This window comes from Agelaius phoeniceus, unplaced genomic scaffold (assembly GCF_051311805.1).
Source record: "Agelaius phoeniceus isolate bAgePho1 unplaced genomic scaffold, bAgePho1.hap1 Scaffold_521, whole genome shotgun sequence".
In the NCBI taxonomy this organism is placed as follows: domain Eukaryota; kingdom Metazoa; phylum Chordata; class Aves; order Passeriformes; family Icteridae; genus Agelaius; species Agelaius phoeniceus.
This window is the reverse complement of record NW_027510066.1, coordinates 13,837-33,494: the sequence shown is the minus strand read 5'-3', so window position 1 is coordinate 33,494 and position 19,658 is coordinate 13,837. Positions and strand designations below refer to the sequence as shown.

The window sequence follows — 19,658 nt, the reverse complement described above, 5'->3', positions numbered from 1 at the left end:
TGGAGCAATCCTGGGATATTTTTGGTGTGGAATCCCAGAATTTTGGGGTTTTTTTGGGGTTTTTTGGGGGGTTTTTTTAGGCGATTTTTAAGGGCAAATCCTGGGGGTTTTTTTTGGGGTGGGATCCCGAGATTTTGGGGGATTTTTTGGGGATTTTTTTCAGGATTTTTCTGTGGGTTTTTTTTGGGTGGAATCCCAGGATTTATTTGGGGTTTTTTGGGTTTTTTTAGGGATTTTGAGGATGAATCCTGGAATTTTTTCAGGGTCTTTTTGGGGCGGAATCCCCGAATTTTTGGGGTTTTTTTAGGGGATTTTGAGGAGGAATCCTGGGATTTTTTTGGGAGCAATCCTGGGATTTTTTCAGGGCGGAATCCAGAATTTGGGGTTTTTTTGGGGTTTTTTTTAGGGGATTTCAAGGACGAATCCTGGGATTTTTTCAGGGCGGAATCCCAGAATTTTGGGGTTTTTAATCCCGAGATTTTTTGAGGCTTTTTGGGGGGGATTTTAGGTGATTTTTAAGAGGAATCCCCAAATTTTTGGGGTGTTTTTTTAGGGGATTTTAAGGACAAAGGATTTTTTGGGTTTTTTAAAGGGGATTTCGAGGATGAATCCCAGGATTTTTTCAGGGCGGAATCTCAGAATTTTGGGGTTTTTTTGGGGGTTTTTTAGGGGATTTTTTTGGGGCGGAATCCCGAGATTTTGGGGGTTTTTAGGGGCCTTTTTTGGGGTTTTTTGGGGGGGTTTTTTGGGGTGTTTGCACCCACCCTTGATGCGCTCTCCCTTGCTGAGGCTGAGCTCGCCCTCGCCCTGGGCCTGGCTCAGGAAAGTTCCTGGGTTTGGGAAATTTTGGGCTTTTTTGGGGAGATTTTGGGGATTTTTTCAGGATGTTTTTTAGGGCACTGTGGGGAGCGAATCTGGGATTTTTTGGGAGAGGTTTATCAGGATTTTGGGGATTTTTTGGGGATTTTTTGGGGATATTTTGGGGATTTTTTGGGATTTTTTGGGGATTTTTTTCAGGAATTTTCTGTGGTTTTTTTGGGGTGGGATCCCAGGATTTATTTGGGTTTTTTGGGGTTTTTTTTGAGGATGAATCCTGGGATTTTTTGGGGCGGAATCCCAGAATTTTTGGGGTTTTTTTAGGGGATTTTAAGGACAAATCCCAGAATTTTTTTGGGACCAGTCCTGGGATATTTTTGGGATGGAATCCCAGAATTTTGGGGGTTTTTTTGGGTTTTTTTTAGGGGATTTCAAGAACGAATCCTGGGATTTTTTCAGGGCAGAATCCCAGAATTTTGGGGTTTTTTGGGGTTTTTTTTAGGGGATTTTGAGGACAATTCCCAGGATTTTTTCGGGGCGGAATCCCAGAATTTTGGGCTTTTTTGGGGTTTTTTTTCAGGGATTTTAAGAACGAATCCCGGGATTTTTTCGGGCTGGGATCCCGAGATTTTGGGGGTTTTTTAGGGGCCTTTTTTGGGATTTTTTGGGGTTTTTTGGGGCGCTTGCACCCACCCTTGATGCGCTCTCCCTTGCTGAGGCTGAGCTCGCCCTCGCCCTGGGCCTGGTAGGGTCTCACAGCCAGGAAGGTGCGCCCAGGGACAGCTGAGTAAAGTTTCCTCTTCACCCCCCGGGACCCCAAAGTCCCCCCTGGGGTCCCCCCCGGGCCGGGGTCTCGGCTGAGGCCGCTGGAGCTGGGGGGGCACAAAGGGGAAAGGGGGGGGACACGGTGAGACCCCAGGAAATGCCAAAATTGGGGGTCCCCGAGTCCCAAATTGGGGTTCCCGAGACCCCAAATGGGTGCTGGGATCCTGATTTGGGGTCTTGGATGCAGAGACTCCCACCCAAAAGCCAAATTTGGGGTCCCAGATGCTTAAACTGGGGTCTCGGAGCCTTAAATTTGGGTTCCTGAGTCCCAATTTGGGGTCCCAGGGTCCTGATTTGGGGTTCTGGACCAGAGACCCCCACCCCAAACCCAAGGCTCCTCCAGGTGCCACTCCCAGTGATCCCAAACCCCCAAAATCCCCCCCAAATCCCCCCTGTCCCGTACCTGGGCCTGTCCCAGGGCTCCTCCGGGGCTCCTCCAGGTGCCAACCCCGGTGTCTCAAAACCTCCCCCAAACACCCCCAAAACCCCCCCAAATCCACTCGGGACCCCCCAAAATCCACTCGGGACCCCCCAAAACCCACTTTGGACCTCCCCAAATCCTCCCAAACCCACTCTGAACCCCCCAAATCCACTCTGAACCCCCCAAATTCCCCCAAATCCCCCCGGTCTCGTACCTGGGCCTGCCCCGGGGCTGCCTCTGCGGCTCCTCCAGGTGCCAACCCCGGTGGTCTCAGCCCCCCAAAACCTCCCCAGACACCCCCAAAACCCACCCAAATCCACTCGGGACCCCCCCAATCCACTCTGAACCCCCCAATCCCCCTGTCCCATTACCTGGGCCTGCCCCGGGGCTGCCTCCGCGGCTCCTCCGGGTGCCGCCCGCGGGACGGGGAGTGGGCCCGAGCCCCCCAAATCCCCCCAAACACCCCCAAAACCCCCTCAAAACCACTCGGGACCCCCCCAAATCCACTCTGAACCCCCTGGGTCCCATTTCAAGGGGTCCCAACCCCCAAATCCCCACAATCCGCCCCAAATCCCCCCAAATCCCCTCTGTCCCGGTTACCTGGGCCTGGCCCAGGGCTCCTCCGCGGCTCCTCCAGGTGCCAACCTCGGTGGTCTCAGCCCCCAAAACCTCCCCAAACACCCCCAAAACACCCCCAAACCCACTCGGGACCCCCCCAAATCCACTCTGAACCCCTCAAATCCCCCCTGTCCCGGTTACCTGGGCCTGCCCCGGGGCTGCCTCCGCGGCTCCTCTGGGTGCCGCCCGCGGGACGGGGACCGAGCCCGAGCACCCCAAATCCCCCCAAACACCCCCAAAACCCCCCTAGACCCTTTCAAAACCCCCCCAAACCCACTCGGGACCCCCCAAACCCACTCTGGACACCCCAAATCCACTCTGGACCCCCCCAAATCCCCCCCAAATCCCCCCTGCCCCGTTACCTGGGCCTGCCCCGGGGCTGCCTCCGCGGCTCCTCCGGGTGCCTCCCGTGGGACGGGGACCGGGCCCGAGCCCCCCAAATGCCCCCAAACACCCCCAAAACCCCCCCAAAACCACTCAAGACCCCCCCCAAATCCACTCGGGATCTCCTGGGTCCCATTTCAAGGGGTCCCAACCCCCAAATCCCCACAATCCGCCACAAATCCCCACCAATCCCCTCTGTCCCGTTACCTGGGCCTGCCCCGGGGCTGCCTCCAGGTGCCAACCCCGGTGGTCTCAGCCCCCCAAAACCTCCCCAAACACCCCCAAAACCCCCCCAAACCCACTCTGAACCCTCACAAATCCACTCTGGACTCCCCCCAAACCCTCCCAAACCCACTCTGGACCCCCCAAATCCACTCTGAACCCCCAAATCCCCCCTGCCCCGTTACCTGGGCCTGCCCCAGGGCTCCTCCTGGGCTCCTCCAGGTGCCAACCCCGGTGGTCTCAGCCCCCAAAACCTCCCCAAAACACCCCCAAAACCTCCCCAAACCCACTCGGGACCCCCCAAACCCACTCTGAACCCCCCAAAATCCCCTCAAATCCCCCTGTCCCGTTACCTGGGCCTGCCCCGGGGCTGCCTCCGCGGCTCCTCCGGGTGCCTCCCGTGGGACGGGGACCGACCCCGAGCCCCCCCAAATCCCCCCAAACACCCCCAAAACCCCCTCAAAACCACTCGGGACCCCCCCCAAATCCACTCTGAACCCCCTGGGTCCCATTTCAAGGGGTCCCAACCCCCAAATCCCCACAATCCGCCCCAAATCCCCCCAAATCCCCCCTGTCCCGTTACCTGGGCCTGCCCCGGGGCTTCCTCCGGGTGCCAACCCCGGTGGTCTCAGCCCCCCAAAACCTCCCCAAAACACCCCCAAAACCCCCCCAAATCCACTCGGGACCCCCCCAAATCCACTCTGAACCCCCCAAATCCCCCCTGCCCCGTACCTGGGCCTGCCCCGGGGCTGCCTCCGCGGCTCCTCCGGGTGCCTCCCGCGGGACGGGGACCGGGCCCGAGCCCCCCCAAATCCCCCCAAAACCCCCCTAGACCCTTTCAAAATCCCCTCAAACTCCCCCAAAATCCCCCAAACCCCCCCCAAATCCACTCTGAACCCCCAAATCCCCCCTGCCCCGTACCTGGGCCTGCCCCGGGGCTGCCTCCGCGGCTCCTCTGGGTGCCGCCCGCGGGACGGGGACCGAGCCCGAGCACCCCAAATCCCCCCAAACACCCCCAAAACCCCCCTAGACCCTTTCAAAACCCCCCCAAACCCACTCTGGACCCCCCCAAATCCACTCTGGACCCCCCAAATCCCCCCCAAATCCCCCCTGTCCCGTACCTGGGCCTGCCCCGGGGCTGCCTCCGCGGCTCCTCCGGGTGCCTCCCTCGGGACGGGGACCGGGCCCGAGCGCCCCGGGGGGAGCTGGAGCTGCGCAGGGTCCCCGAGGGGGGCCTGGGGGCCGGGGGAGCCCCGGGGGGACCCCTCAGGACCCACTCGGGCAGGGCCCCGGCCCCGGTGTCGCTGTTGGCCCGCAGGAGGCGCTGGGGCGGCAGCAGCGGCCCCCGGAGCGGCTCCCGGCGGCGGCCGGCGAACTGCGGGCTCTCCTGGAACGGAACTGAGGGGAAAATTGGGGAAATTTGGGGAAATTTGGGGGAAATTTGGGGATTTGGGGGGGTTTGGGAACTGGGGACTCTCCTGGAACGGAACTGAGGGGGAAAATTTGGGGAATTTGGGGGAAAACTGGGGAAATTGGGGGAAATTTGGGGATTTTGGGAACTGCGGGCTCTCCTGGAAGAGAACTGGGGGGGAAAATTGGGGATTTTGGGGGAAATTTGGGGGATATTTGGGGGAAATTTGGGGATTTTGGGGGGGTTTGGGAACTGCGGGCTCTCCTGGAAGGGAACTGCGGGGGAAAATTGGGGAAATTTGGGGGAAATTTGGGGGAATTTGGGGAAATTTGGGGGAAATTTGGGGATTTTGGGGGGATTTTGGGGGGGTTTGGGAACTGCGGGCTCTCCTGGAACGGAACTGAGGGGGAAAATTGGGGAAATTTGGGGAAATTTGGGGATTTTGGGGGGGTTTGGGAACTGCGGGCTCTCCTGGAAGGGAACTGCGGGGAAAATTGGGGAAAATTGGGGAAATTTGGGGGAAATTTGGGGAAATTTGGGGATTTTGGGGGGGTTTGGGAGGGGTTTGGGAACTGGGGGCTCTCCTGGAACGGAACTGAGGGGGAAAATTGGGGAAATTTGGGGCGAAATTTGGGGAAATTTGGGGATTTTGGGGGGGTTTGGGAACTGCGGGCTCTCCTGGAAGGGAACTGAGGGGGAAAATTGGGGAAATTTGGGGAAATTTGGGGATTTTGGGGGGTTTGGGAACTGCGGGCTCTCCTGGAAGGGAACTGCGGGGGAAAATTGGGAAAATTTGGGGAAATTTGGGGGAATTTGGGGAAATTTGGGGGAAATTTGGGGATTTTGGGGGGATTTTGGGGGGGTTTGGGAACTGCGGGCTCTCCTGGAACGGAACTGCGGGGGAAAATTGGGGGAATTTGGGGAAATTTGGGGGAAATTTGGGGATTTTGGGAACTGGGGGCTCTCCTGGAAGGGAACTGCGGGGGAAAATTGGGAAAATTTGGGGAAATTTGGGGGAATTTGGGGAAATTTGGGGGAAATTTGGGGATTTTGGGGGGATTTTGGGGGGGTTTGGGAACTGCGGGCTCTCCTGGAACGGAACTGAGGGGAAAATTGGGGGAATTTGGGGAAATTTGGGGGAATTTGGGGATTTTGGGAACTGGGGGCTCTCCTGGAACGGAACTGCGGGGGAAATTGGGGGAATTTGGGGAAATTTGGGGATTTTGGGGGGGTTTGGGAAGGGTTTGGGAACTGCGGGCTCTCCTGGAAGGGAACTGCGGGGGAAAATTGGGGGAATTTGGGGAAATTTGGGGATTTTAGGGGGAAATTTAGGGATTTTGGGGGAGTTTGGGAACTGGGGGCTCTCCTGGAAGGGAACTGCGGGGGAAAATTGGGATTTTGGGTCGAAATTTGGGGAAATTTGGGGAAATTTGGGGATTTTGGGAACTGCGGGCTCTCCTGGAACGGAACTGGGGGCGAAATTTGGGGATTTTGGGGGAATTTGGGGGAAATTTGGGGATTTTGGGGGGGTTTGGGAACTGGGGGCTCTCCTGGAATGGAACTGCGGGGAAAATTTGGGGGAATTTGGGGGAAATTTGGGGATTTTGGGGGGGTTTGGGAGGAGTTTGGGAGCTGGGGGCTCTCCTGGAACGGAACTGAGGGGGAAAATTGGGGATATTTGGGGAAATTTGGGGATTTTGGGGATTTTGGGGGGGTTTGGGAACTGCGGGCTCTCCTGGAATGGAACTGCGGGCGAAATTTGGGGAATTTGGGGAAATTTGGGGATTTTGGGGGGGTTTGGGAACTGCGGGCTCTCCTGGAAGGGAACTGCGGGGGAAAATTGGGGAAATTTGGGGAAATTTGGGCGAAATTTGGGGATTTTGGGAACTGGGGGCTCTCCTGGAACGGAACTGCGGGGAAAATTGGGGGAATTTGGGGAAATTTGGGGAAATTTGGGGAAATTTGGGGGACATTTGGGGATTTTGGGGGGGTTTGGGAACTGCGGGCTCTCCTGGAAGGGAACTGCGGGGAAATTTGGGGAAATTTGGGGGAAATTTGGGGATTTTAGGAGGAAATTTGGGGATTTTGGGAACTGGGGGCTCTCCTGGAAGGGAACTGCGGGCGAAATTTGAGAAATTTGGGGCGAAATTTGGGGATTTTGGGGATTTTGGGGGGGTTTGGGAACCGGGGGCTCTCCTGGAAGGGAACTGCAGGGGGAAAATTGGGGATTTTGTGGTAAAATTTGGGGATTTGGGGGGGGTTTGGTAAAGGAAGGGCCGGAGCCTCCAAATTCTTCCATCCCCGATGTCCCCAAAGCCCCCCAGTGTCCCCGATGTCCCCAAAGACCTCAATGTCCCCAAATGTCCCCAAATGTCCCCAATGTCCTCATTATGCCAAATCCCCCCAATGTCCCCCATCTGTCTTGATGTCCCCAAATGCCTCCAACGCCCCCAATGTCCCCAATCCCCCCCAAACGTCCCCAATCTCCCAATGTCCCCAAAGCCCCCACTGCTCTCAATGTCCCCCAATGTCCCCCAATGTCCCCAATGTCCCCCCAGTGTCCCCAAAGTCCCCAACATCCTCAATGTCCCCCCACTGTCCCCTGATGTCCCTGCTGTCCCCTCGCTGTCCCCAATGTCTCCATTGTCCCCGAGGTCCCCAATGTCCCCAACCCCGCCCAAATCCCCTCAGTGTCCCCAGTGTCCCCAATCCCCCCAGTGTCCCCAGTGTCCCCAATCCCCCCAATGTCCCCAATGTCCCCAATCCCCCCAGTGTCCCCAGTGTCCCCAATGTCCCCTCGGTGTCCCCAGGGCTCACCCACGTCGCTGTCCCGGTGGTTCTTGATGAGCTCGCCCAGCTCGAAGTTCCCAGCGATGACGGCCACCTGCCAGGGGACATTGGGGACAGGAGGGGACATTGGGGACAGGAGGGGACATTGGGGACAGCGAGGGGACAGAGACAGGGGTGGCGGGGACAGGAGGGGACATTGGGGACAGAGAAGGGACAGGGATGCAGGAAGAAAGGGGACAAAGGGACAGAGAGGGGACACTCACATGGGGGGGTCACCCCCTCCACAGTGTCCCCAGTGTCACCTGGGTGTGTCCCCAATGTCCCCAGTGTCAACTGGAAATGCGTCTGCCCCCAGTGTCCCCAATGTGTGTCCCCATTGTCCCCAGTGTCCCCAGTGATGTCCCCATGTCCCCATTGTCTCCGTGTCCCCAGTGTCCCCAATGTCCCCCGTGTCCCCAGTGATGTCCCCAGTGATGTCCCCAGTGTCCCCAGTAATGACCCCAGTGTCCCCATTGCCCCAATGATGTCCCCAATGGTGTCCCCATTGCCCCCAGTGTCCCCAGTGATGTCCCCAGTGTCCCCAATGTCCCCAATGTGCCCCATGTCCCCAGTGATGTCCCCAGTGATGTCCCCATTGTCCCCAGTGTCCCCCATGTCCCCAGTGATGTCCCCATGTCCCCAGTGATGTCCCCAGTGATGTCCCCAGTGATGTCCCCAGTGTCCCCAATGTCCCCAATGTGCCCCATGTCCCCAGTGATGTCCCCAATGATGTCCCCATTGTCCCCAGTGTCCCCCATGTCCCCAATGATGTCCCCATTGCCCCCAGTGTCCCCAGTGATGTCCCCAGTGATGTCCCCATTGCCCCCAATGTGCCCCATGTCCCCAATGGTGTCCCCATTGCCCCCAATGTCCCCCATGTCCCCAGTGATGTCCCCAGTGATGTCCCCAGTGATGTCCCCAGTGTCCCCAGTGTCACCTGGAACGGCGTCTGCCCGCTGTTGTTCTTCACCTCCTTGTTGGCCCCACGGTACAGGAGGATCCGGGCGCAGCTCTCCTGGGGGGACACCAAAGTGTCACCAAAGTGTCACCAAATGTCACCAGAGTGGCGCCAAAGTGGCACCGATGTGGCACCAAAGTGTCACCAGCATGGCATCAATGTGGCACCAATCCCCCATATCCCCAGGGCCCTCAGTGTCCCCATAATGTCCCCAATCCCCCCAATGTCCCCAGTGTCCCCAATGTCCCCCCAATGTCCCTCCAATGTCCCCAAATCCCCCCAATGCCGCCAATCCCCTCATTGTCACCAATTTCCCCAGTGCCCCCAATGTCCCCATAATGTCCCCAATGTCACCCCAACGTCCCTAAACCCTGATGTCCCCAATGCCCCCAGTCCCCTCAATGTCCCCGATGTCCCTGATGTCCCCAAGGTGCCACCGTGTTGTAGAGGGCGCAGATGTGCAGCGCCGTGCTGCTGGACGTTCCCATGTCCCCAACACCCTGATGTCCCCAATGTCCTCAATGTCCCCAATGTCCCCAACATCCCTGATGTCCCCAGGGTGTCCCCAAGGTGCCACCTTGTTGTAGAGGGCGCAGATGTGCAGCGCAGTGCTGCCAGACACTCCCATGTCACTGTGTCCCCAATGTCCCCAATGTCCCCAATGTCCCCGATGTCCCCAATGTCCCCAGGATGTCCCCAGGGTGTCCCCGATGTCCCCAGATGTCCCCAAGGTGCCACCTTGTTGTAGGGGGCACAGATGTGCAGCGCTGTGCTGCTGGACGTTCCCATGTCCCCAACACCCTCAATGTCCCCAATGTCCCCAACATCCCGGATGTCCCCAGGGTGTCCCCAAGGTGCCACCTTGTTGTAGAGGGCGCAGATGTGCAGCGCAGTGTTGCCAGACATTCCCATGTCACTGTGTCCCCGATGTCCCCATTCCCCCCAATGTCCCCAATCCCCTCAATGTCCCCAATCCCCTCAATGTCCCCATTGTCCCCAATGTCCCCAGGGTGTCCCCAAGGTGCCACCTTGTTGTAGAGGGCGCAGATGTGCAGCGCGGTGTTGCCGGACGCGTTCTGTGCCGCCGCCTCGGCGCCGTAGAACAGCAAATGCTCCAAGTGCTGCGAGTGGCCGTGCTGGCACGCCTGGGGACACGGGGACATCAGCGGGGACACCGGGGACACGGGGACATCAGCGGGGACACCGGGGACACCGGCGGTGTTGGGGACATTGGGGGCAATGGGGACTTCGGGGACATTGGGGTGGACATTGGAGGCATTGGGGACACCAGGGGGTGTCAGGGACATCGGGGGAATTTGGGACATTGTGGCGACGTTGGGGACATTGGGGACACCAAGGGCGTTGGGGGTGTTGGAGGGATTGGGGACATTGGGGACATTGGGGACAATGGAATGAATGGGGGCTTGGGGACATTGTGGTGACATTGGGGACATTGGGGACATTGGGTTGCTTGGGGGCTTGGGGACATTGTGGGGACATTGTGGTGACATTGGGGACATTGGATTGCTTGGGGACATTGTGGGGACATCGGGGGGATTTGAGACATTGGGGTCATTGGGGACATTTGGGGACATCGGGGACATTGTGGGGACATTGTGGGCATTGGGGAATTTGGGGACATCGAGGAGAGTTGAGGGAGTTGGGGACATTGGGGGGACATTGGGGACATTTGGGGACATTTGGGGACATCGGGGACATTGTGGGGTGATTGGGGACATCATGGGGACATTGGGGACTTTGGGGCCATCATGGGGGCATTGGGGGGATTTGGGGACATTTGGGGGATTGGGGACACCTGGGACTTTGTGGGGACAGGGATGATGGGGTGGCGCAGTGACACGGTGACGTGGCAGAGTGACAGACACGGTGACATCTGCCACTGGCACGGTGACGCGGTGACAGGGTGACACGGTGACAGGGTGACATGGTGACACGGGATTGGGTGACACGGTGACAGGGTGACACGGTGGCAGCGTGACAGGGTGGCACTGTCCCTGTCACCTGACAGCCGTTCTCATGGGGGTGACACAGGGGCAGGGTGAAGGGGTGACAATGTGACAGTGCGACAGGGTGACACACGGTGACACAGGGTGACACAGGGTGATGGGGCGGCACGGCGACACAGGGTGACACTGAGATGGGGTGACAATGGGACACGGTGACACACGGGTGGGATGATGGGGTGACAGGGTGACAGGGTGACAATGTCACAGCTGTCACCTCCCCTGGTGTACCTCCTGCCAGCTGTTCTCTGCCAGGGTGACACAGTGACATGGGGCCATAACGGGGTGACAAAATGAGGGGGTGACACAGTGACACAGGGATGGGATGATGGAGTCACAGGGTCACAGGGTGACAATGTGACACAGGTGACAATGACCCAGGTGTCACCTGGTGAATCTCCTGCCAGCTGTTCTCGTCAGCGGTGCTGATGTGACACAGTGACACAGGGACATGGGATGATGGGGTCACAGGGTGACACAGTGACACAGTGACACAGGTGACAGTGACACAGGTGACAATCACCTGGTATATCTCCTGCCAGCCGTTCTCATCGGCAGTCCCGATGTGACAGTGATGATAATGGGATAATGGGGTCACACAGTGACACAGGGACATGGGATGATGGGGTCACAGGGTGACAATGTGACACAGTGACACAGTGACACAGGTGACAATGACAATGACACTTTGTCACCTGGTGTATCTCCTGCCAGCCGTTCTCGTCGGCGGTGCCGATGTGACAGTGATGATAACGGGATAATGGGATCACACAGGGATGGGATGATGGGGTCACAGGGTGACAATGTGACACAGTGACACAGTGACACAGGGATTGGATGATGATGGGATGATGGGGTCACAGGGTGACACAGTGACACAGGTGACAATGATCCAGGTGTCACCTGGTGTATCTCCTGCCAGCCGTTCTCGTCGGCCGTGCCAATGTGACGGTGATGATAATGGGATGATGGGGTCACACAGGGATGGGATGATGGGGTCACAGGGTGACACAGTGACACAGTGACACAGGTGACAGTGACACAGGTGACAATCACCTGGTGAATCTCCTGCCAGCCGTTCTCGTCAGCAGTCCCGATGTGACAGTGATGATAACGGGATAACGGGGTGACACAGTGACACAGGGATGGGATAACGGGATGATGGAGTCACACAGGGATGGGGTGATGGGGTCACACAGTAACACAGGTGACAATGACCCAGGTGACAATGACAATGACCCAGGTGTCACCTGGTGAATCTCCTGCCAGCCGTTCTCGTCAGCGGTGCCGATGTGACAGTGATGATAATGGGATGATGGGGTCACACAGGGATGGGATGATGGGGTCACAGGGTGACACAGTGACACAGGTGACAGTGACAATGACACTGTGTCACCTGGTGTATCTCCTGCCAGCCGTTCTCGTCGGCCGTGCCGATGTGACACAGTGACACAGTGACACAGGGATGGGATGATGGGGTCACAGGGTGACACAGTGACACAGGTGACAGTGACACAGGTGACAATCACCTGGTGAATCTCCTGCCAGCCGTTCTCGTCAGCGGTGCCGATGTGACAGTGATGATAACAGGGTGACACAGGGATGGGGTAAGAGGGTGACAGGGTCACACAGGGATGGGATGATGGGGTCACAGGGTGACAATGTGACACAGTGACACAGGTGACACAGGTGACAATGACATTTTATCACCTGGTGTATCTCCTGCCAGCCGTTCTCGTCAGCCGTGCCGATGTGCGCGCGGTTGTAGAGCAGCAGCTCGCAGCACCGCGGGTCCCCGCCCACCATGGCCGTGTGGTACAGGGGGGTCAGACCCCGCCGGTCCTTGTAGTTCGGGGACCCGCCCAGGTCCAGCAGCGCCTGCGGGGACAATGGGGACACCCTTGGGACCCTCGGGTGACATCTGTGGGAACCCCTGGTGACACCCATGGAGCCTCCAAGGCACCCCCGGGTGTCACCCCCTTTATTTGGGGACACCCCCAGTGCCTGTGGGTGACAATGGGGACACCCTTGGGACCCCTGGGTGACACCCTTGGGACCCCCTGGTGACACCCCATGGCACCCTTGGGACACCCCCGTGGCACCCACGGGTGTCACCCCCTTTATTTGGGGACACCCCAGGTCCAGCAGCGCCTGTGGGTGACAATGGGGACACCCTTGGGACCCCCTGGTGACACCCTTGGGACCCCCTGGTGACACCCTTGGGACCCCCTGGTGACATCCATGGCATCCTTGGGACGCTCCCATGGCACCCACAGGGTGCGACCCCCGTGTCCCTATGTGTCCCCACTGTCCCCAGGTGTCCCCAGGTGTGCCCAGGTGTGTCCCCAGGTGCATCCCTATGTGACCCCAGGTGTGCTGTGGCTGTCCCCAGCTGTCCCAGGTGTCCCAGGTGTCCCAGGTGTGCCATTCTCACCAGGAGCGCCGGGTACCGCCTCGTGCACACCGCCCGGTGCAGCGCCGTGGCTGTGCCACCCCTGTGTCCCTGTGTGTCCCTGTGTGTCCCTGTGTGTCCCCAGGTGTCCCAGCTGTCCCCAGGTGTCCCAGGTGTGCCATTCTCACCAGCAGGGCCGGGTACCGCCTCGTGCACACGGCCCAGTGCAGCGCCGTGGCTGTGTCCCTGTGTGTCCCCACTGTCCCCAGGTGTGCTGTGGCTGTCCCCAGGTGTGCTGTGGCTGTCCCCAGGTGTCCCCAGGTGTCCCCAGGTGTGCCATTCTCACCAGCAGGGCCGGGTACCGCCTCGTGCACACCGCCCGGTGCAGCGCCGTGGCTCCGTCGCGGGCGCGGAAATCCAGGTGGGCCCCGCCCAGGCAGAGCAGGCGAATGATCTCCACCTCCCCCGGGCCCTCGCGCTGCGCCGCCAGCGTCAGCGGCGTCTCTGGGGACAGCGGGGGGACATTGGGGACATCGGGGACATCGGGGACATCGGGGGGCAATGGGGGCCTTGGGGGCATTGGGGACAATGGGGATGTTGGGGACATCGGGGGGCAATGGGGGCATTGGGGACATTGGGGATATCGGGGGGCAATGGGGGGCAATGGGGACGTTGGGGACATTGGGGGCAATGGGGACGTTGGGGGGCAATGGGGGCCTTGGGGATATCACAGGGACTGGGGACATTGGGGACATCAGGGGACATTGGGGACATTGAGAGGATTTGGGGGCCTTGGGGACATCAGGGGGCAATGGGGGCCTTGGGGACGTTGGGGACACTGGGGACGTTGAGAGAATTTGGGGACATTGGGGACATTGGGGGGACAATGGGGGCCTTGGGGATATCAGGGGGACTGGGGACATTGAGGGGATTGGGGGACATCAGGAGGGTTGGGGACATTTGGGACACTGGGGACAATGGGGATGTTGAGAGGATTTGGGGACATTGGGGGCGTTGGGGGCATTTGGGGACATTGGGGGTGTTGGGGACATCGGGGACATTGGGGTGATTTTGGGGTGATTTTTGGCTGAGTTTTTGGGATGATTTTGGGATAACTTTGGCGATGATTTTGGGGTGACTTTGAGGATGATTTTGGGGTGATTTTGGGTGGTTTTGGGTCTCACCCCCCCTAGTCGGAGTCGCGGTAGTTGGGGATTTTTGGGGTGATTTTTAGGGTGATTTTGGGGATGATTTTGAGGATGATTTTGGGGTGATTTTGGGGGTTTTTGGGTCTCACCCCCCTAGTTGGAGTCGCGGTAGTTGGGGATTTTTGGGATGATTTTGGGCTGAGTTTTTGGGGTGATTTTGGGGATGTTTTTGGGGATGATTTTTGGGGTGACTTTGAGGACGATTTTGGGGATGATTTTGGGATGATTTTGGGGGTTTTTGGCTCTCACCCCCCGAGTCGGAGTCGTGGTAGTTGGGGATTTTTGGGGTGATTTTTGGGGTGATTTTGGGGTGATTTTTGGGATGATTTTGGGGTGTTTTGGGGATGATTTTGGGGATGATTTTGGGGTGATTTTGGGGGTTTTTGGCTCTCACCCCCCGAGTCGGAGTCGTGGTAGTTGGGGTCCAGCCCCCGCTCCAGCAGCCGCGCCACCTTCTCGGCCGAGCCGTGCTGGACGTAATCCAGAAACTTCCGCAGCCCCGTCTGGGGACACCGGGGGGACCAAATTGGGGACATTGGGGACATTTGGGGACATTTGGGGACATTGGGGACATTCAGGGGATTTGGGACATTGAGAACATTGAGGACATTTGGGGACATTTTGGGGACATTGGGGGACATTTGAGGACATTGGGGACAAAGGGGGACATTGGGGGACATTTGGGAACATTTTGGGGACGTTTGGGGACATTTTGGGAGATTTTGGGGACATTTTGTGGTACACTGGGGACATTTGGGGATATTTGGAGACATTTTGGGGACACCCAGGAGCCCCCAGGGGGCACTGGGAAGGGGCGGGGTCACACAGGCTGGAGGCGTGGCCTCGGTGAGGAGGGGCGAGGCTGGAAAAAGGGGCGTGGCCAAAAGGCAAGGGAGTGGTGTCACCATGTAACGGGCGTGGCCAATGCAGAAAGGGGCGGGGTCAGGGTAGGGTGTAGGGGCGTGGCCAAATGGCAGGGAGGGCGTGTCAAGGGATTTGGGGGCGTGGTGAATGACCAGAGGGGTGTGGTCAGGCAGGAGAGGGGGCGTGGCCTCGGGGCAGGGGGCGTGTCCCACCCACCTTGGTGTGGAGCTTGGCCAGTTGCTTCTCGTCCAGGTTCGTTTGTTTGTACACCCGGGTCTTGTACCGGAACTGGGGGCGGGGTCAGTACGGGGCCACGCCCACAACACAGCGTGGCACGCCCCCCACCCGGCCCAGACCACGCCCACCCCGTGGGGAACACCCTCCACCTGCCCTAAGCCACGCCCACCCAGCTGAATACGCCCAACAGCTGCCCTAAGCCACGCCCACTCCGCGGCCATGCCTTCAATCTCTCCATGACCACGCCCAGCCTGTCAATCATTCGCTTAAGCCACGCCCCCTCCGTGCCTTTTCTCCCAACAGAAACCCCGCCCCTTTTTGCCCTAATTCCCCCCTTTGGCCCCGCCCCCATTTTTCACCACGCCCACTCAATGACAACGCCCATGCTGAGGCCACGCCTCCGGACACGCCCACTCGGTGCCCTTTTAACCCCAAATTTGCCAATTTTAACCCAAATTCTGTCCCTAAATGGCGGCCACGCCCACCCCGTGACCACACCCACCGTGACCACTCCCACACGCCCACACCCAAATTCAGACCACGCCCACTCTGCATCATTTTAACCCCAAATCTGCCACTTTTACCCCAATTCTCTTTGATTAACCCCGCCCCAAATTGAAAACACGCCCCTGGGCCACACGCAGAGTGACCACGCCCACAAACCAAATAGGCCACGCCCACTTTGCATCATTTTAACCCCAAATTCGCCACTTTTACCCAAATTCTCCCCCATGTACCCCACCCTAAATTGATGCTACGCCCCCCAGGACCACACCCACCGTAACCACGCCCACCGTCCAATAGGCCACGCCCACTCCACACCATTTTATCCCCAAATTATCCCCCACGTACCCCACCCCAAACACCTCCAGGACCACACCCACATTAACCACGCCCACAAACCAACAGGCCACGCCCACCCCGCAGAATTTTAACCCCAAATCCGCCACTTTTACCCAACTTCTCCCACATCAACCCCACCCCAAATTTACACCACACTCTCAGGGCCACACCCACAGTAACCACGCCCACCTACCAATAGGCCACGCCCACCCCTCATCATTTTAACCCCAAATCTGCCACTTTTACCCAACTTCTCCCACATCAACCCCACCCCAAACTGACACCACACTCTCAGGGCCACACCCACAGTAACCACGCCCACCTACCAACAGGCCACGCCCACCCCACACCATTTTAACCCCAAATCTGCCACTTTTATTGAAATTGTCCCCCATGTACCCCAGCCTAAATTGATGCTACGCCCCCCAGGACCACACCCACCATAACCACGCCCACTGAACAATAGGCCACGCCCACCCCTCACCATTTTAACCCCAAATCCGCCACTTTTACCCAACTTCTCCCCCACATACCCCACCCCAAACACCTCCAGAACCCCTCCCACAGCGACCACGCCCCACCGTGACCCCTCCCACACCCTGACCACGCCCACCCCCACCATTTTAACCCCAAATTTGCCACTTTTACCCAACTTCTCCCCCATCAACCCCACCCCAAACTGACACCACACTCTCAGGGCCACACCCACGGTAACCACGCCCACCTAACAACAGGCCACGCCCACCCCACACCATTTTAACCCCAAATTCGCCACTTTTATCCAAATTATCCCCCATGTACCCCACCCTAAATTGATGCTACGCCCCCCCATGACCACACCCACAGTAACCACGCCCACCTACCAATAGGCCACGCCCACCCACATTATTTTAACCCCAAATCCGCCACTTTGATCCAAATTATCCCCCATGTACCCCACCCTAAATTGATGCTACGCCCCCCAGGACCACACCCACGGTGACCACGCCCACCCACCAACAGGCCACGCCCACCCCACACCATTTTAACCCCAAATCCGCCACTTTTACCCAACTTCTCCCCCACGTACCCCACCCCAAACACTTCCAGGACCCCTCCCACAGCGACCACGCCCCACCGTGACCCCTCCCACACCCTGGCCACGCCCACCTCGAGGTAGGGCACGCCCTGGTCGAAGCTCTGGGGGTAGTCGCGCAGCGGGCGCTCCTCGTCCAGGAACTTGGCGTCGCGGCCGGCGGCCGCCGGCTGGAAGAGGCCGTAGTTGAGGCCGTCGTGGAGCCCCTCGGTCAGGGCGCACAGCAGCTGCTGCTTGGCCGCCCACACGGCCGCGCCCGGGTCGAAGCGCAGGCACTTCTGGGGAGCGGCCAGAAAATCGGGGGGTCAGGGGAGAACAGGGGGAACCCGGGAAAGGAAAATCGCGAAGAGAGGAACCCAAAAATCCCCGGGTTTGGGCGAGGAAAATGGCCTAAATGGCCTCAAAATGGCCCCAAACCCACTGAGATTAATCCCAAAAATGGAGTCCCGAAGGTTTTTGGGGGGTCAGGGGAACAGGGGGAACCCGGGAAAGGAAAATCGCGAAGAGAGGAACCCAAAAAAACCTGGGGTTTGGGGAGAAATGGGTGAGGAAAATGCCCTAAATGGCCTCAAAATGGCGCCCAAAAGTCCCCAAAAATGCAGATTTGGGGGGTTAGGGCACAGGGAACCCCAAAAAGGAAACCCCCAATGAGGGGATGGTAAAAAATCCCCGGGTTTGGGGAGCGTTGGGTGAGGAAAATGGCCTAAATGGCCTCAAAATGGCGCCCGAAAGTCCCAAAAATGCAGATTTGGGGGATCAGAGCAGGGGGAACCCCAAAAAGGAAAATCGCAAAGAGAGGAACCCGAAAAAACCCCCGGGTTTGGGGAGTGTAGGGTGAGGAAAATGCCCTAAATGGCCTCAAAATGGCGCCCATAATGGCCCCAAAAACCCCTGGGATTAATCCCAGAAATGGAACCCTGAAGGTTTTTGGGGGGTCAGGGGAACGGGGGGGAGCCCGGGAAAGGAAAATCGCGAAGAGAGGAACCCAAAAAAACCCCGGGTTTGGAGAGTGTAGGGTGAGGAAAATGCCCTAAATGGCCTCAAAATGGCTCCCAAAAGTCCCCAAAAATGCAGATTTGGGGGGTCAGAGCAGGGGGAACCCCAAAAGGGAAACCCCCAATGAGGGGATGGTAAAAATCCCCGGGTTTGGGGAGCGTTGGGTGAGGAAAATGCCCTAAATGGCCTCAAAATGGTGCCCAAAAGTCCCCAAAAATGCAGATTTGGGGGGGTCAGAGCAGGGGGAACCCCAAAAAGGAAAATTGCAATGAGAGGAACCCAAAAAATCCCCGGGTTTGGGGAGTGTAGGGTGAGGAAAATGGCCTAAATGGCCTCAAAATGGTGCCCAAAATGGCCCCAAAAAGCCCTGGGATTAAACCCAAAAATGGAGCCCCAAAGGTTTTTGGGGGGTCAGGGAAACCCAAAAAGGAAAATTGCAAAGAGAGGAACCCGAAAAAACCCCGGGTTTGGGGAGTGTAGGGTGAGGAAAATGCCCCGAATGGCCTCAAAATGGTGCCCAGAAAGTCCCAGAAATGCAGATTTGGGGGGTCAGAGCAGGGGGAACCCCAAAAGTGAAAGCCCAGAGGGTTTGGGGTGAGGGGATCCCAAAAATCCCTGGGTTTGGGGAGCGTTGGGTGAGGAAAATGGCCTAAATGGCCTCAAAATGGTGCCCAAAATGGCCCCAAAAAGCCCTGGGATTAATCCCAAAAATGCAGATTTGGGGGGTCAGGGCATGGGGGAACCCCAAAAAGGAAAATCGCAAAGAGAGGAACCCGAAAAAAACCCCGGGTTTGGGGAGTGTAGGGTGAGGAAAATGCCCTAAATGGCCTCAAAATGGCCCCCAAAAGTCCCAGAAATGCAGATTTGGGGGGTCAGAGCAGGGGGAACCCCAAAAGGGAAACCCCCAATGTGAGGAACCCAAAAAAATCCCAGGGTTTGGGGAGTATTGGGTGAGGAAAATGCCCCGAATGGCCTCAAAATGGCGCCCAGAAAGTCCCAGAAATGCAGATTTGGGGGGTCAGAGCAGGGGGAACCCCAAAAAGGAAAATCGCAAAGAGAGGAACCCGAAAAAACCCCCGGGTTTGGGGAGAAATGGGTGAGGAAAATGGCCTAAATGGCCTCAAAATGGCGCCCAAAAAGTCCCCAAAAACCCCTGGGATTAATCCCAAAAATGGAACCCCAAAGGTTTTTGGGGGGTCAGGGAAACCCAAAAAGGAAAATTGCAAAGAGAGGAACCCGAAAAAACCCCGGGTTTGGGGAGTGTAGGGTGAGGAAAATGCCCTAAATGGCCTCAAAATGGCCCCAAAAAAACCCTAAAATTCCTTTAGGCTGAGTCCCAAAAATGCAGATTTTGCAAAAGTCCCAAAAATCCACTCCCCAAATGAGGGGACCCCAAAAAGTCTCAATTTTTGGGGGAAAAATTCTTAATTTTTAAGGGAAAATTCCCAATTTTTTGGGGGGAAAATTCCCATTTATTTGGGCCGAAACCCCCATTTTTGGGGGTAAAAAAATCCCAAATTTTTCCTCTTCCCCCC

At 57.8% G+C, this 19,658-nt stretch overlaps 1 protein-coding gene across 1 annotated transcript in view; it reads right to left on the bottom strand.

Moving 5' to 3' along the window:
- Positions 1 to 1,509: 1,509 nt before the first annotated feature.
- Positions 1,510 to 19,658, bottom strand: part of LOC143693278 (SH3 and multiple ankyrin repeat domains protein 1-like) — a gene marked incomplete at its 3' end in the record, with an annotated part of 31,191 nt that continues 13,042 nt past the window's right edge. Inside the window, exons 4-13 of the mRNA XM_077173271.1 lie at positions 17,202 to 17,405; positions 15,189 to 15,260; positions 14,503 to 14,611; positions 13,247 to 13,404; positions 12,219 to 12,386; positions 9,513 to 9,629; positions 8,464 to 8,541; positions 7,515 to 7,581; positions 4,408 to 4,684; positions 1,510 to 1,688 (exon numbers count right to left, since the gene is read on the bottom strand). Coding sequence (XP_077029386.1) covers positions 1,510 to 1,688; positions 4,408 to 4,684; positions 7,515 to 7,581; positions 8,464 to 8,541; positions 9,513 to 9,629; positions 12,219 to 12,386; positions 13,247 to 13,404; positions 14,503 to 14,611; positions 15,189 to 15,260; positions 17,202 to 17,405 — 1,429 coding nt within the window. The remainder of the gene's footprint in view (positions 1,689 to 4,407; positions 4,685 to 7,514; positions 7,582 to 8,463; positions 8,542 to 9,512; positions 9,630 to 12,218; positions 12,387 to 13,246; positions 13,405 to 14,502; positions 14,612 to 15,188; positions 15,261 to 17,201; positions 17,406 to 19,658) is intronic.